The 17,077-nt window shown below is 44.0% G+C and overlaps 1 protein-coding gene across 4 annotated transcripts in view; it reads left to right on the top strand.

Moving 5' to 3' along the window:
- The window catches only part of LOC121278923 (ras-related protein Ral-A), an 85,567-nt gene that overhangs the window by 51,029 nt on the left and 17,461 nt on the right, over positions 1–17,077 (top strand). For 3 of the 4 annotated variants that reach the window (XM_041189471.1, XM_041189470.1, XM_041189472.1), the window contains 2 exons: positions 10,378–10,547; positions 16,281–16,489. In XM_041189471.1, coding sequence (XP_041045405.1) covers positions 10,434–10,547; positions 16,281–16,489 — 323 coding nt within the window. In that variant the 5' untranslated portion in view covers positions 10,378–10,433. Of the gene's footprint in view, positions 1–8,611; positions 8,631–10,377; positions 10,548–16,280; positions 16,490–17,077 lie in introns of those variants that run through there. The other variant, XM_041189473.1, reaches the window with a different exon arrangement.

The raw sequence follows: 17,077 nt of genomic DNA, 5'->3' as shown, positions 1-17,077 counted from the left end.
TGCACTCATCCAGGCGAGTGGAGAATTTTCCTTCTCACTCCTCCTGACTCCATGTAGATGATGGACAGGCTTTGAGGATTCAGGAGGTGAGTTAGTCTGCAGAATTCTCAGCCTCTGATCTGCCCTTGTAACCACAGTATTTATGTAGCTGAACCAGCTCAGTTCCTGGTCCATAGTAACCCCCAGGTTGTTTGTGGGGGGGTTCAGTGATGGTGATGCCATTGGAATGTCACGGGGAGATGATTAGATTCTCTCTTGTTGGAGATTGTTATTGCCCAGCACCTGTGTAGCGTGAATGTTACTTGCCACTTATCAGCCCAAGCTTGAATGTTATTCAGGTTTTGCTGCATATGGGCATGGACTGCTTTAGTATCTGAGGAGTCTCAAAATGCCAAACATTAATGAGCCATTTTTAATGAATGCACAAAGTCACAAATGAGCTCCTGTACAACTGAGGCAAAAATAAGCCATCCGTCCTTGTCCTTCTCAACCTGTCTGTAGTCTTTGACAGTTGATTACATCATCCTGGTCCAACACCCCTCCACTGTCATTCAACTGGGTGGGGCTGCATTCACCCAGTTCCATTCTTACCCATCTAATCGTAGCCAGAGAATCACATGCTATGGCTTCTCCCAGTCCTGTACAGTTAGAGGCTTGGGAGACACCAGACCTATTCATGGACCCTCCTTCCTATTTCTTACCTCTATGCTGTCCTTTGGCAATGGCTGAAATCAGAATGTATGTTTCCACATGTACACTGACAATACTCAACTCTACCTCACCACTTCACCCCTCAACCTCTCCACTGTTTCTAAATTGTCAGATTGTCTGATATCCAGTACTGGATCAACAGAAATTTCTTCCAATTGAATATTGGGAAAATCAAAGGCATTGTCTCAGACCCTGCCAAAAACACTCTCCCTAGCTACTGGCTCTATTCCTCTCCCTGACAACCATCTGAGGCTGTTGACAGACTTGGTGTCATATTTGACCCTGAGTAAAGCTTCCAACTACACATTCATGCCATCGCCAAGACTACTTATTTCTACTTCTAACATTGCCAAACTTCACCCTGCTTCAGCTCATCTGCTGAAACCCTCCTCCATCCCTTGTTACTTCTAGAATTGACTATTCAAACACACTGCTGGCCAACCTCCTTCACTCTTTCTTTCGTTTGTTTCTGCTCTCCCTGAAGACCAGTTCTTGACTCATTTTCTGCTGTTTTATCCTGAGCCATTTTCTTGACCCTTTTTTTTCTGCCGTAGTGGTTTTCTGATGTCTCCTTTCCTGTAGTAGGAGGAGGCAGGACCTGAGTCTACTTCAGCTGGAAAGGGAATCAAGATTGAATCTGTGCTATTCTTGTTCCTGCCTACCTGATGACCTTTCACCACCTTATTAATCAAGACTCTATCTAGCTCTGCCTTAATATTCAAAGACTCGTCTTCCACTGCCTCTTCAGAAAGAGTTCAAAAGAGTCACGACCCCCAGAGAGAATTTTCCATCTGTCTTAAATGAGCAAGCCCTTAGTTTTAAACAGTGACCCCTAGTTCTAGATCCTCCACAAGAGAAAACATCCTCTCCACATCCATCCTGTCAAGACCCCTCAGGATTTTAAGGTTTCAATCATGTCACCTCTTACTCTTGTATCCCTTAGAGTTGGGTGGCAGGGGGGTGTTGGGCAGCAGGTATCTGGTTATTAAAATGTCATGAGCAGGTACAGAAAATAATCAAAGTTAATGGAATGCTGGCCTTTATCACTAGTGGAATAGAGTACAAGGAGTTGCACTTCAGCTATCAAATATCCGTATTGGACAATGCTTGGAGTTAAGTAATGTAAACAGTTCTGGGTACCACACTTTAGGAAAGATGCATTGGCTTGGAGGGGGTTGTAGCAAAGATTTACTAGAATGATACCTGGACTCCAAATTAAGCTACAAGGAGAGATTAGACACACTAGGGTTGCATTCCTTCAACTTCAGAAGTTTAAGGGGTGATTTGATCGAAGTATTTAAGAGGATATTGTGGGGGTCAAATAGGGTAGATTGAGATTTTGCTGGTTGGGGTATCTAGGACTGGAGGCCATAAAACTTAGAGCAAGACGTGTCAGGAGTGAAATTGGGGAACCCTTCATGCAGCGCACGGTAGAAGTTGGAACTCACTGTTGCAAACTGTATTTGATGCTAGATCAATTGTTACAGTTGAATAACACTTGGTTTTAAAACCAAGGGATCTGGAACAAAGGCTGGTATATGGAGTTAAGTCACAGATCAACCATAATCTCATAGTGACACAGCTTCCAGAGACATGACTAGCTCCTGCTGCCAAACAGGAAAAGGAAATCAGGAAGTCAATTCCCCATTTGGCCATCAATGCATGCACAGTTTCTCCAAATGCTTATGTCCTCATTGTGCATCTTGAAACCTCAGCTCCTGCCCAGTCCATTCACTGATTCTAGCATTCACCCCACAACTGCTCCTTCCCTCCTTTTGCTTCTGCAGACCCCTCGCTTCTCCTTTCAACCCCTGCCATCCATTCTGAAAACAAGCCAGTGGCAAAGGGTGACGGTGGGGGGGGGGGGGGAGAAATGCGAGGAAATGGTATGGGGCCGTGACGGGATGTTGGTGGGGGAGGCTGGGGAAACCAGAACAGTGGGTTGTCTTTGCTGTCTTTATTCATTTTGATGCAGGCAGCTGCCTGGGACATCACTGTCAGTGACATCAGGCGCTGATAATCTTTTAAATGAAACCAGTTAAACTAAATCAACAAAATTGGGATAAATCAGGCACAGCCCCTAATTCAGGTCAGCCGTAAAACCAAGGACAAAATTTAAAGGAACCTTACAAACTTTAAATCAAAATGTGATTAAACGGGTCAACAAAACACCCCAGTCCCTGCGGTGCCCACCGAGCATGGAGCGTGTCAGCAGACACCGCGTGCTCCCTCTCCAGGGACATCCGGCAGCGAATGTAGCTGCGGAAGAGGGACAAACAATCGGGCGGGACTCCCCTGTCGATCGCCCGCTGCCTGGACCTGTTAATGGCCAACTTGGCCAGGCCCAGGAGCAGGTTCACGAGGAGGTCCTCCTCCTTCCCGACCCCCTTCCGCACCGGGTGCCCATAGATCAGGAGCGTGGGGCTGAAGTGCAAACAAAACATTAATAAAAGGTTTTTCAAATAACTAAAAAGGGAGTGCAGCCTACAACACCCTATATATACATGGTCCACGGACTCCACAAGACCACAAAAAGGGCACGTGTCCTGAGAGTCCGTGAACCTATGCATCCTCTTATTATACGGGACTGCTGCAAGCAACACCCTCCAACCCAGGTCCCCGATAGAAAGGAGGAGGACACCTCCGTAGAGGGCCTCCCAGTGGGGGCCTCCGCCACCGGACGGCAACAAGGCATGCCAGGGCGTGTCCGGGCGGCGGACAAGGGCGAGAAAATGGAAGGTGTGCAGCAGCAGTCCATACAAAAAGCCCCTCTTTGCCGTGCCAAAAGGCACGGAGGGCATGTCCCCGAGGCGGCTCATATTGCGGGGCACCAGCACCCGAGGGAGGGTTCGGAACATTGGGGCCAATGTTCGGAATTCTGTCCGAACAGGGGAACGTTCAGACGGAAGACCACCGCGCACCTGGGCCACCTCAAGACCCAAAATAATGTCGGGTCCGAGCACGACCGTTCTCAGGTCTTGGATGGCATCGGCTGCGAACTGGACACTCACAGACGTGCGACGCGCCAACTCCTGCGGGAGCATCCAACCCAGTCCTCTGCCTCCCAGCACGTCGCCAATCCTGGTCACCCCTGCGGCCACAGCCCTCCTCTCCGCCAACCACTGAAAAGGACGGAGGGGCGGATTCTTGAGCAGCGGCTCTCTGACGATAGCCGCTACTCCTGACGGGGGAGAGCTGCGTCGCGAGGCGACCACTTTCCAGACTTTGATCAGGTCCTGGTAAAAGACGGGCAACGCCTGCAAGGAGCCACCGAGGCCCATCTGTTCTATAAACAGGAGCTGCACGTCATAATTCAGGCCGTGCACCTGACGGAAGAAATACGTCGTCAGGGCACACCATCTAGGAGGAGGCTCGACGTAGAGGTATCGCTGCAGGGTCTGAAGGTGGAAAGTCGCCACTTGTGTGCGTAGGCACACTAGCGCCTGACCACCCTCCCTAAGCAGGAGACTCAGAACCTCAGCAGCGACTCAGTGCAATCTTTTGTCCCAGAAGAAGTCGACTAACAATTTCTGGATTCTTGTGACAAAGTCCGGGGGAGGGGTCAAAGTGACCAGTCGATACCACAACATGGCGGCGATCAGTTGGTTTATGACCAGAACTCGACCCTGGTAAGATAGCACTCGGAGCAGTCCTGTCCAGCGCCACAGGCGAGCGTGACTTTCGTCTCCAGTTCCTGCCAGTTCGCAGGCTAGGATGCTGCATCCACATGTACAGGAAGTGCTCTCCCTAGTGCTGCTGTACAAACAGATGTAACAAATTGCATACTCCTTTTATGATGGCAAGACATCCCAAAGTGCTTTGCAGCTAAATAAGTATTTGAAGTGCAGTCACTAATGTTGCAATTTGCATGAAACTTTTTTAACCTGTTACTTGCCATAATTAAAGTTGTCAATGTTATTTTAAATTTTAAACAAAAACTTAATTTTGCCACAAATGCCTTCATGACACAACCAAAAATCAGTCTATTCAAATGTAGTTAGCCAAATAATTTGATCTTTTCAGAACATAGCTTTCAATTTTAGTCTCAAAATTTCCATTTTTCCCCCTTTTATACTCAGCTGCAATTTTCACCTGAGTTTGTTTGAACATTCTATTGCCTTCTCTTTCTATCTCATCAGTGTTTCCAATTTCATTGGGTCCTTGAGCCTCCCTTTTGAAAACCTCAAGATTCCAAAACACTACTTAATGGAGCTGGAAGTATGTTGAGTTGCATGATCCCAGTACCTCGATATGGAAAATTCTTAATGCAAACTATTCCATTTCCCCTCTGGTTGTTTTGCCAATTATCTTAGATCCTCTAATCAACATTTTCCAGTTACTTGATGCCTAATAACATGGACTATGATGATGAAACAGTAGTTTACTATCCACTTTAAAAACTTGAGGTTTTATTTTATTGATCGTAAGAATTGAAATGCTGAGTGGAGCAGTTGATATAAAACATGAGACTTGTCAACTGACACAAATTGAACAAAATGTACTGCATCTGATGAAAGCATGATATTTGCAACAAATTGAAAAATGTTTTAATTGCTTATCCATTTAAAAAAAACTATAGTTGGGCAGTGTATAGTTTTTTATTCTTTCATGCCTAGCTCAGCACTTTCATTGCCCATCCCTAACTGCTCTTGAGAAGTTGGTGGTAAGCTGCCGCCTTGATTACTGCAGTTCATGTGGTACGCCCGCGGTGCTGTTAGGAAGGGAGTTCCAGAATTTTAACCTAGCAACAGTGAAGGAACGGAGAGAAAGTTCCAATCAGGATGGCATGTGGCTTGGTAAACTTGCAGGATGTGCTGTTCCCATGCATCTGCTGCCCTTGTCCTTCTAGGTGATAGAAGTCACAGGTTTGGGAGTTGTTGTTGAAGGAACCTTGGTGAGTTGCTGCAGTGCATCTTGTGGATGGTGACGGCGCTGTGTACTTGTGGATGGTGACGGCGGTGTGTACTTGTGGATGGTGACGGCGGTGTGTACTTGTGGATGGTGACGGCGGTGTGTACTTGTGGATGGTGACGGCGGTGTGTACTTGTGGATGGTGACGGCGGTGTGTACTTGTGGATGGTGACGGCGGTGTGTACTTGTGGATGGTGACGGCGGTGTGTACTTGTGGATGGTGACGGCGGTGTGTACTTGTGGATGGTGACGGCGGTGTGTACTTGTGGATGGTGACGGCGGTGTGTACTTGTGGATGGTGACGGCGGTGTGTACTTGTGGATGGTGACGGCGGTGTGTACTTGTGGATGGTGACGGCGGTGTGTACTTGTGGATGGTGACGGCGGTGTGTACTTGTGGATGGTGACGGCGGTGTGTACTTGTGGATGGTGACGGCGGTGTGTACTTGTGGATGGTGACGGCGGTGTGTACTTGTGGATGGTGACGGCGGTGTGTACTTGTGGATGGTGACGGCGGTGTGTACTTGTGGATGGTGACGGCGGTGTGTACTTGTGGATGGTGACGGCGGTGTGTACTTGTGGATGGTGACGGCGGTGTGTACTTGTGGATGGTGACGGCGGTGTGTACTTGTGGATGGTGACGGCGGTGTGTACTTGTGGATGGTGACGGCGGTGTGTACTTGTGGATGGTGACGGCGGTGTGTACTTGTGGATGGTGACGGCGGTGTGTACTTGTGGATGGTGACGGCGGTGTGTACTTGTGGATGGTGACGGCGGTGTGTACTTGTGGATGGTGACGGCGGTGTGTACTTGTGGATGGTGACGGCGGTGTGTACTTGTGGATGGTGACGGCGGTGTGTACTTGTGGATGGTGACGGCGGTGTGTACTTGTGGATGGTGACGGCGGTGTGTACTTGTGGATGGTGACGGCGGTGTGTACTTGTGGATGGTGACGGCGGTGTGTACTTGTGGATGGTGACGGCGGTGTGTACTTGTGGATGGTGACGGCGGTGTGTACTTGTGGATGGTGACGGCGGTGTGTACTTGTGGATGGTGACGGCGGTGTGTACTTGTGGATGGTGACGGCGGTGTGTACTTGTGGATGGTGACGGCGGTGTGTACTTGTGGATGGTGACGGCGGTGTGTACTTGTGGATGGTGACGGCGGTGTGTACTTGTGGATGGTGACGGCGGTGTGTACTTGTGGATGGTGACGGCGGTGTGTACTTGTGGATGGTGACGGCGGTGTGTACTTGTGGATGGTGACGGCGGTGTGTACTTGTGGATGGTGACGGCGGTGTGTACTTGTGGATGGTGACGGCGGTGTGTACTTGTGGATGGTGACGGCGGTGTGTACTTGTGGATGGTGACGGCGGTGTGTACTTGTGGATGGTGACGGCGGTGTGTACTTGTGGATGGTGACGGCGGTGTGTACTTGTGGATGGTGACGGCGGTGTGTACTTGTGGATGGTGACGGCGGTGTGTACTTGTGGATGGTGACGGCGGTGTGTACTTGTGGATGGTGACGGCGGTGTGTACTTGTGGATGGTGACGGCGGTGTGTACTTGTGGATGGTGACGGCGGTGTGTACTTGTGGATGGTGACGGCGGTGTGTACTTGTGGATGGTGACGGCGGTGTGTACTTGTGGATGGTGACGGCGGTGTGTACTTGTGGATGGTGACGGCGGTGTGTACTTGTGGATGGTGACGGCGGTGTGTACTTGTGGATGGTGACGGCGGTGTGTACTTGTGGATGGTGACGGCGGTGTGTACTTGTGGATGGTGACGGCGGTGTGTACTTGTGGATGGTGACGGCGGTGTGTACTTGTGGATGGTGACGGCGGTGTGTACTTGTGGATGGTGACGGCGGTGTGTACTTGTGGATGGTGACGGCGGTGTGTACTTGTGGATGGTGACGGCGGTGTGTACTTGTGGATGGTGACGGCGGTGTGTACTTGTGGATGGTGACGGCGGTGTGTACTTGTGGATGGTGACGGCGGTGTGTACTTGTGGATGGTGACGGCGGTGTGTACTTGTGGATGGTGACGGCGGTGTGTACTTGTGGATGGTGACGGCGGTGTGTACTTGTGGATGGTGACGGCGGTGTGTACTTGTGGATGGTGACGGCGGTGTGTACTTGTGGATGGTGACGGCGGTGTGTACTTGTGGATGGTGACGGCGGTGTGTACTTGTGGATGGTGACGGCGGTGTGTACTTGTGGATGGTGACGGCGGTGTGTACTTGTGGATGGTGACGGCGGTGTGTACTTGTGGATGGTGACGGCGGTGTGTACTTGTGGATGGTGACGGCGGTGTGTACTTGTGGATGGTGACGGCGGTGTGTACTTGTGGATGGTCCAGCTTGGGCCCTACTTAATCCCACAGCCACACGTTTTTTTTGTTTGGAGGCTATTGCACTCAAAATAAGTATTGAACAATGCAGATTTTCAAATATATACGAAGCATAAAATATTACTTTGGGGTGAATTCTAACCCACATTGTTTCTTCACCTATATATAGGATTTCTCAATCTATTGTGCAACAGTTATTTCATTGCAGTTGCATCTAAACTTGAATCTGATGTAATGCTGCTTCAGGTATTGAGGTAGAAGGACTATTTGTGTGATAATTTCCCTGCCTACAGAATTCTTCCTTTTTTTCTTTGTATTTTTACTTTGACTCTTTATGGCACTTGTCATGAACATGTAGTTGTGATATAAATTTTGGTTTAAAAAAATCTTCTTTTTTAAATGGATATGAGCCTTAAAGATGGTTGCCAAAGTCACTTGATTCTTTTCAACTGCAATGTGGTCAAATTTAGAAGGCTCCAAGTGGACTGCAGGTAGACATATCCAGATATGTGAAGACATTTTGAAATTCAATTCTTGTTTCCACAAGGGTAAGCAGAGATTCATTGTGCCTTCCTTGGAGATGTGAATAGCTCTTTCCCCATCTCCTCAAACCCAGGAAAACGGGAACCACTAAAGTTAATGGCCGAGGCATTTGAAAGGTTAGTTACCTTGGCTAAAAAGACAATGGATAGGACTGACCGATAATTAATATGGAAGCATGATTTGACAGTTTGGAACAGCAGCCATTTTGAGTTTTGGAACTAGGTGAAGTCTGGCTGAGAACAGCCATTTTGTGTGTAGAACCCCAGGAAAAACAGAGGTACAACTTCAAAGAGGGTTCTCGGCCAAGGGAGGACAAAGAAACGTATTGAGAAATCGACTGCTGTTCTGCCGAGAGTCCAGACAATGTGCAAGTGTTGTAACCACAGAATTAACAAGGAACAGAAATCCTTCCCTTTCTCTCAAACCTGCTGAGTCCTCTTGAAAAGGCAAACCTCCAGTAGTCAACTGCAGAAGTCATTGCAGTTGCTAAATCAAAGTTTCAAACCCTTCACTTTCAAACCTTTGGCTCTGGAAAGGAGGAGTTCAAGCAGTAGGTCCACAGCGATATCTATCAGACTGTTTGAAATTTCATCTTGATCTTTTTATTTTTATCAGCTTTTAATCTCTGTATCTCTTTTTTAGATAAAAATAACTTTTAAACTAACTCTCAGCAGTAGTTTTTGCAATCGACTAAACTTTATTTTAAGACTAAAGCTTGTCTGCTGGGTTATTCTCGAAGTGAACTCTTAAATTAAAAGGGGACCACACTCTCTCACTCCCACAAGTGCTTGCTCACGCTCGCTCGCAGACCACTTTAAGGAAACGCCTCTTACATGGTTGTGACAATGTTTTCGTGTTATTGCATTATCCAGAATCAAAAGCCACTTCAGTTTTGTAGTATAGTCCCAACATATACTGGAGGGATCTAGTGGAAGGTTGAGACGAATTGCAAATCATAGAGCAAAACAATTAATAAGGTGGGTGTGTGGAATGAATATTTGCCACAGATTTTCATGAAACGTTACCTGAATTTTAAGCTGCAATTTCATTCACCATCAAGGCCTAGGTGCTTTTCAAATTATCCATAGTTGTGTTTGTACATGATTCTGTAGACTCCACCCAAGAATGTTGAAATGCAAGTACAAAATTTTGTTTATAGGAAACGGTTTCCATGTTCTCAGGAATGGATTTGGTTATTTGTGCTTAGCCTTGACGTTCCTCTCCTGAGTTGGCTTTGAGTCTAGTATGCAGTCTCAAGATTGAAAAATAGATAAGGTCATTTGGCCACCCAGAAAGAACATACAGTTCTTGCGTGCCCCCACCCCTCCGGCCCCAGTTTCCAATTAAATGGTTCCATGGATTTTTTCATTTACCATTTCAATCATCTTGATTGCACTTGAGTGCAAAATAGTTTAATGTTGGGCATAAATTTTCCTTGCAGTAATTTCAAACCGTTTACTTTGAAGCAGCATTCTGGCTTTTGTTATATTGTTTACTATTTTTTGATGAACAGTCGTCAACCTGAAAATATTAACCATGTCTTGCCCTCTACATATGTTGCCTGACTTATTGAGAATTTTATTTCACACTTCTAGCATCTACATTAAATTTTTATTACTATGTTCTGTCTGTTTTCCCCCATTTGCTCTTCCCGGGCAATCCACCAAGAAAAATCCAACTCCGCTGTGGCTGCCCTTGTTATCCTGACATTAGAAATCAATCTCATTCCTCAATGCTGCAGTGTCCTGAGTGTGCCTTAGGATAATTTTTCAGTATTTCTGAAGTTGCTGTAATTGTTCTGACAGACTTCCTGTTCAAAATATGCCCAGTTTGATCCAAGTTTGTTCTTGATTCTTGTTTTAGGTGGAAAATCGCTATCGAGCAAGTTTCAGACTTTGGTGATAACACCCCCATTCATAATGGCAGCAAACAAGACCAAAGGCCAGAATTCCTTAGCTCTTCACAAAGTGATTATGGTTGGGAGTGGTGGTGTGGGGAAATCTGCCTTAACGCTACAATTCATGTATGATGAGGTAAGAATATTTGTCATGTATATTTTCTGTAATAACAGGCTGTGTTCAATTCCTAAATTGTACCTTGCACAAACTTTAAGATTTTTGCGGATTTCTCACCTGAGGATGTGTCCTGCAATTGTATGGGGCTGTATGGAAACCAGGAAACATTTAAACTAACCCAGCTGTTAGAATAAAATTTAAACCTTCTTTACACAAGTTGTCATACACCCAATTGTCATTTTTCAATCCTATTCCAAATAAGCACAACTGATCTTTTTAATACGGGAAGCCCACTAAAGTGATGACACATTGCAATGTATTTGCAAACTTCATATTGTGGAGCAATTGCATCACTCTGACTTATAAAATGTGGATTTAAATATATAAGTACTGTTCAGCCTCCTGTTCCAATCTACTATCTTCATTCCTGGGATAGGGGTATTGCTGGCAATTCTAGATTTATTGCCGATTGTCTGAGAAGGTGTTTGTGAGCCATCTTGTGCATTTCAAACTGTTGCAAAGCATAAAAGGAATCACATTGGATGAAGCTGCTTCCAGTGCTGTTTTTGTCCATAGTAACAGTTTAATGAACTGAGTGTCTTACTAGGTCACTTAAGAGTGGTTAAGAATCAACCACATTGATTTGGAAATGGAACAAACCAGGTAAGGTTGACAGATTCCTTTCCCCATAGGATATTTAGTGAACTAATTGGGTTTTTGTAGCAGTCCAGTAGCTTCATGGTCACTTACTGATATCGGCTTTTTATTTCTAGTTTTTTGTAAATTGAATTCTAATTCTCAAACTGTCATGGAGGAATTTTGAACTTGATGTTTCCAGCCCCAGCTATTCACTCATCTCTAGCTATCATGGTGTTACAAGACACTGTCAAACTTGGCTTGGGTTCTTTGGTGTTTGCTTATGGCTTTCCTCTGTTCCAACCTCTAGCACCTACCACTCATTCCATCTGCTTTAGTCCCCATCTCTTGTGTAACTGCTGTGCAGATGTAAACTATGCTGATTCATCTCTTCAATTTTTCCTACACTTCACCTGTCTCCTTTCCAAACATCATCCACACTCCCCAGCTCACTACCTCCAGTGAGATACCATTACTGGTCAACTGTCATTGCGTTGCAAAATGTTTACTCCTTTGTCAATAAACAATACCTTGTCCTAGGTATACCTTTTCTATCTTGAGGCACATTGATGATCTCTTGTCATTGGTGCACTGCTGAAACTGCTAGTGATCAAGTCCTAATTTGACTTGTCCCCTCCTCCCACCCGTCCTCCATTCCTTCAATTATCTTGTTCTTTGCTGTCCCGGCAGCTTTGAGCTGTTCATTGCATGATGCCCACAGTGAAAATCTTGTCAAATCTTCCTATTTTCCTAGTTCAGTCTTTTACACTATATGTATCCTTTGTCATCTGAGGTTGTAAGTGATGAGCGCAGGTCATTTATAAAAAATAGAAGATATGGAATATCCAAGATAAGTCCCTTATGGGGGTGGTTTATAGGCCCCCTAACAGCAACTACATTGTAGGACGGGGTATACAGGAATAAATAATGGACTTGTAAGAAAGGCACAGCAATAATCGTGGGTGATTGTGGTCTTTTAATTTGTCTAATGGTAGCCTGGAATATTAGTTCTTAGGGTGCACCTGGGATAATTTCTTAGAGCAGCATGTCCTAGAGTCAACCAGAGAGCAGGCAATTCTAGACCCGGTAATCTACCATGAAACAGGATTAATTAATGACTTCATACACAAAATGTTGAATTTGGCATGGTATAAGGGAGGGAAGAGTGTCTGAGAATAGTGTTTTGAACTTATTAAAGGCAATTACAATGGTATAAAGACAGACTTGGCTAAGGTGAACTTGGGGAAATTAGGTAAAGGGGTAGGTCAGTAGCGATGCAGTGGCAGACGTTAAGAGATATTTCATAAATATCAGCAAAGATACATTCCAGTCAAAAATACTGTAGAAAGATGCACCATTCTAACTAAGGAAGATTGGACAGAATTTAAAAACCAGTTAAATGTCGAAAAATGAGGGACCAATTAAGAATATGGGGAAGCAAACTAGAAATATAAAAATAGATAGTAAGAGTTTCTGCAAGTATTTTAAAAGAAAAGAGCATTGGTCCTTGAGAATGTGTGTGGGGACTTGATGGAAAATAAGGAAATGACAGAAGCGTTGAGCAATATTTTGTCTGTCTTCACTGTAGAAGACACAAATAACATCTCAGGAATACTTGTAAATTAAGAGGTGAAAGGAAGGATGGGGGAAGACTTAAAACAATTACAATCACCAGGGCAAGGGTACTGAGAGAACCTTTAGAACTCAAGGCTGACAAGTCCCAAGGACCTGATGGACATCATCCTAGGGTCGTAAAATAATCCCTGCAGTGATGGTAGATGCACTGGTTGTAATTTTCCAAATATCCTTGGGTTCTGGAAAGATGCCATCAGATTGGAAAATAGTGAACGTAACTCATATTCAAGAAAGGAGGAAGACAAAGTAGGAAACTACAGGCCAGTTAGCCTACCACCTGTCATAGGGTAAATGCTGAAATCCATTGTTAAGGAGGTTGTAGCAGGATAGTTAGAAAACCATCATGGGATCAGGCAGAGGCAGCATGGTTTTGTGAAAGGAATATCATGTTTGACTAATTTTTTACAGTTCTTTGAGGAAGTAACAAGCAATGTGGATGAAGAGGAACCTGTAAATATGGTATACTTGGATTTCCAGGAGGAATTTAATAAAGTGCCAAATCAGAGGTTATGACACTAAAAGAGCTAATGATATAGGGGTAACATTAGCATGGATAGATGATTGGTTAGGCAATAGGAAGCAGAGTAGGGTTAAATGGGTCATTTTCAGGTTGGTAAGATGTAACTCTCATGGGGATCAGTTTTGGGCCTAAAATATTTTACAATTTTTATATCAATTACTTGGATGAAGAAACCAGATGTAAGGTTGCTAAATTTGCTGATCAAAGCAAGATAGAGTAAGTTGTGAAGATTTAACAAGTCTGCAAAGGGATATAGATTGAGTGGGCAAAAATTTGGCAAATGGAGCATAATGTAGGAAAATGTGAACTTGTCCACTTTGGCAGGAAGAATTAGAAAATCAGTCTACTATTTAAAAGGCGAGTGCTTGCAGAACTATGCAGTACAGAGGGATCTAGGTGTCCTGTTATATGAAACAAAGTAATATGCAAGTGATCAGGGAGGCAAATGAAATGTCATTTATTGCAAGAGAACAGAATATAAATGTAGGGAAGTTTTTGCTACAGTTGTACAGGACATTGATGAGCCACAACTGGTACCATGTATAGTTTTGGTTTCCTTACTTGAAGGACATAACTGTATTAGAAGTAGCTCAACGAAAGTTCATTCGACTGACTCAAATGAAGGGCCTAATGAGGAAAGGTTTAGGTTGAGGCCGCAAGTAGATCAGCCATGATCTTATCAAATAGGGGAGCAGGCCTGAGGAGCCAAACCGCCTACACCTCCTAATCCATATATATGTACTTGCTAATCGGTTTTCTTTTTCCTTCCCACCCAACACCATCTCTTTTTTGCCCCAACATCTCTGGACTCACTGTATCCCTTTTTCCAACCACAAGTTACCAATCAAAACCCTTCTATCCTTATAAGAAATGCTAGTATTCTTCCCCTTCAAGTAAATTCCTGTTGTACACTCAACCACTTGAAATTAATTGATTCTCGCTCAACTTATTGTGCGCATAATCCATCCCAGTGACACCCTATGTGATGGAGCTTGAGGGTCTTGGCTGTCTTGAAAATATTCAAGGCAATTTTAAACATTTCTCTTGGCATCCATGTTTCTTTTACACTGCAATCCTTTTCAACATTTCTCTCTCCCTGGGATAAAAACTACCTCCTGGTGACTTCTCTGGCACGCTTCCCAACTGTCTCATCTGGCCCACTATCTGCCAGTATGTCTGCCTCAGTCAACTTAAAACTCCCTTGTTTCTGATAATCTGCTCATGTGATTCCTATTGATCTACTATTCTTCCTTGATTCCTACCCTTCTTTGTGACCTCAACATTGGGCCACAGGCTTAAGTACATGCAGGATAGCCTGGTTGTCCGCTGCCACATCTGGCTTGTCCATCTGAATATTTACTGCCATTCTCGTTTACAGCCAAATTGACCTCTTACTCCTGGAAAAGAGTAGAAATTTCTTTTATTTCCCCCCTCACCTACCAGCCAAACTGCCTTTTGAACACCCTACTCATTATCTTGCATTTTTCACTTGATACCAACAGCAAGCTGAGGTGATCCGGTTGTCTGTCATGGCCTCTTCAACTCTTCCTAGATCACAATCACTTTCAACCCTGCAGTACAATCCTTATGCTTCTTCCTTATCTTCATGAGAATGCTCCTCCACAAGACTACTTTGATTCCTTAACTCCCTCCGGATTCTGTCTGACTACAGTACTCAACAAACTTGCCTCAGCCCAGTGCTCATTGACATGGTATAAATTATAACCTTGCTGAGTCACATCAGACATGCTCTGTTTCTGTTGTTCAACCAATTTACAGCTAATTCTGGCAGAGCCAGGTGAGCAATCCAATCTGTTCATTAACTAAATGTATTTCTGTAAATACAAGGGTCAGGCATCTGACTTCTGGTTTTATATTTATAAACATTTTTATTTGTTTTGTAACTGTTAAAATGATATTTACACTTAATGTAGAACTATCTGGATGTATAATCCAAAACAAAGGTTTCAATATTGTCTGGGTTTTGTGATCTAATTGATATAGTTTGAGCTGCAGGCACCCAAGAGTACCACTGAGCAGCTTGCTTAGAAAAAAGTTTGAGATCAAAAGAAATAACTTAGGGATATTCTCTAGTTTATAGAAATGCATTTGGAAAGTTTTATATTGGTGATTAGTTGCACACATTCACTTCACAGTAACCCGAGGGAATTTTTTTCAGCTGATGGTTTTCATGCTGCAGAGCTGAGTGGCAGAGTTAAATCTGCATTCAATGCTTTAGTGGTTTCAAGTACTACCCTGCTTTTCCTGTGCGCTCGGCCATCAGTCTTGTGCTATCTCATGGAACCAAATCTAGATCAAGTAGCTGTCCTGTTCATGAAGGTTATCAAATATACAGTCAAAGATCTTTCTGGAAAAGGTACAATAATGCGTTTCATTGATCAGCAGGCAATCACTTGTTTCTAGCTGTTTGCCAGCCATGAGCTGGTTGTCCTAACCACTCACTTGACTATCATCTGTAGTAGTTTTCCTCTGTGCAAGCTGAATTTGAGGTCCCTAAGTTTAAAAATCTTTGTTAAACTCATTGCAGTGCATTGTTGTCTCAGTATGCAGTCCTGCAATCTAATTTTAAAGTCAATTTTTCTTGTGGGACTTGTTTATTTCTTTCAAACATGTTTCGTTCCTTGAAATTCTGAGGTATTTTTCCTTTTTATTACTTCTGCTTCAAAGATCCTTTTATTTGAAGCTAATGAGTCTTCACATGAGAATGAATATACAAGAACTGAAGTGCAAGGGAAGTCAAATTTGTTTTATTTTGTTATGTTCCAGTGTAAATTAGATTTTGAAGTATAGGTATGGTTGGTCTTAATCAATTCTTCTAAAATGATGCTCTTAGTTTGGGGGATAACAAAAAAAAAGCCTCTAATTTCATTCCTAACATTTAAGTGTTGAGGCCAGGAAGCCTGTTATTGAAATGGTTGTTCTTATGGTTCACTTTCTAGTTTGTTGAGGATTACGAGCCTACAAAAGCAGACAGCTATCGGAAGAAAGTGGTGCTGGATGGTGAGGAAGTCCAGATAGACATCCTTGATACTGCAGGCCAAGAAGATTATGCTGCTATCAGGGATAACTATTTTCGTAGTGGAGAAGGCTTCCTCTGTGTTTTTTCCATCACTGAACAAGAATCTTTTGCAGCTACAGCTGACTTCAGGTGAATTTTACAAATCACTATTATGTAATGTTCATTATCTTTTTTTACTTTTCATATGGTGACAACAACATGACAAAGGAATAACTTAATACAAGGAAAATGAATTTCAGGTGGATTGCATGAGTTGGTTCTTCCAACATGTACAAAATAATTCTCATTTTCTAGTTGTTTCAAATGCAAGGTTTTATAAGACACAAAAACAAAATGCTGGAAAAACTCAGCAGGTCTAACAGCATCTGTGGAGAAAAAAAAGTTAATGTTTCAAGTCCTTATGACTCTTCAGAGCTAAAGAGAAGTAAAAATGTAATGAAATTTATACTGTTTTAAGCAGGGTGGAGCAGGTGAAGCTGGATAGAAGGCCGGTGATAGGTGGAGGCAAAGGAGAGATTGCCAGAGATGTCAGGGACAAAAGGGTGTTGAAAGTGATACTGCGTAGTTGCATGTTGCTATGGAGATGGACTTTGACAAGGGAATAGTCCAAAGGAAGCTTGATAGGATCAGGTTTTCTTAAATCACTGAACTTCACGGGGTCAGTCTGCAAGAATTGGAGAGAGAGCAGCAAGAATACAGGTGGGAGCTCTCACTTGG

The sequence above is a fragment of the Carcharodon carcharias genome, chromosome 6 (genome assembly GCF_017639515.1).
Source record: "Carcharodon carcharias isolate sCarCar2 chromosome 6, sCarCar2.pri, whole genome shotgun sequence".
Classification (NCBI taxonomy): Eukaryota; Metazoa; Chordata; class Chondrichthyes; order Lamniformes; family Lamnidae; genus Carcharodon; species Carcharodon carcharias.
The sequence above is the reverse complement of the archived record's forward strand: the minus strand, read 5'-3'. Positions and strand labels throughout refer to the sequence as shown.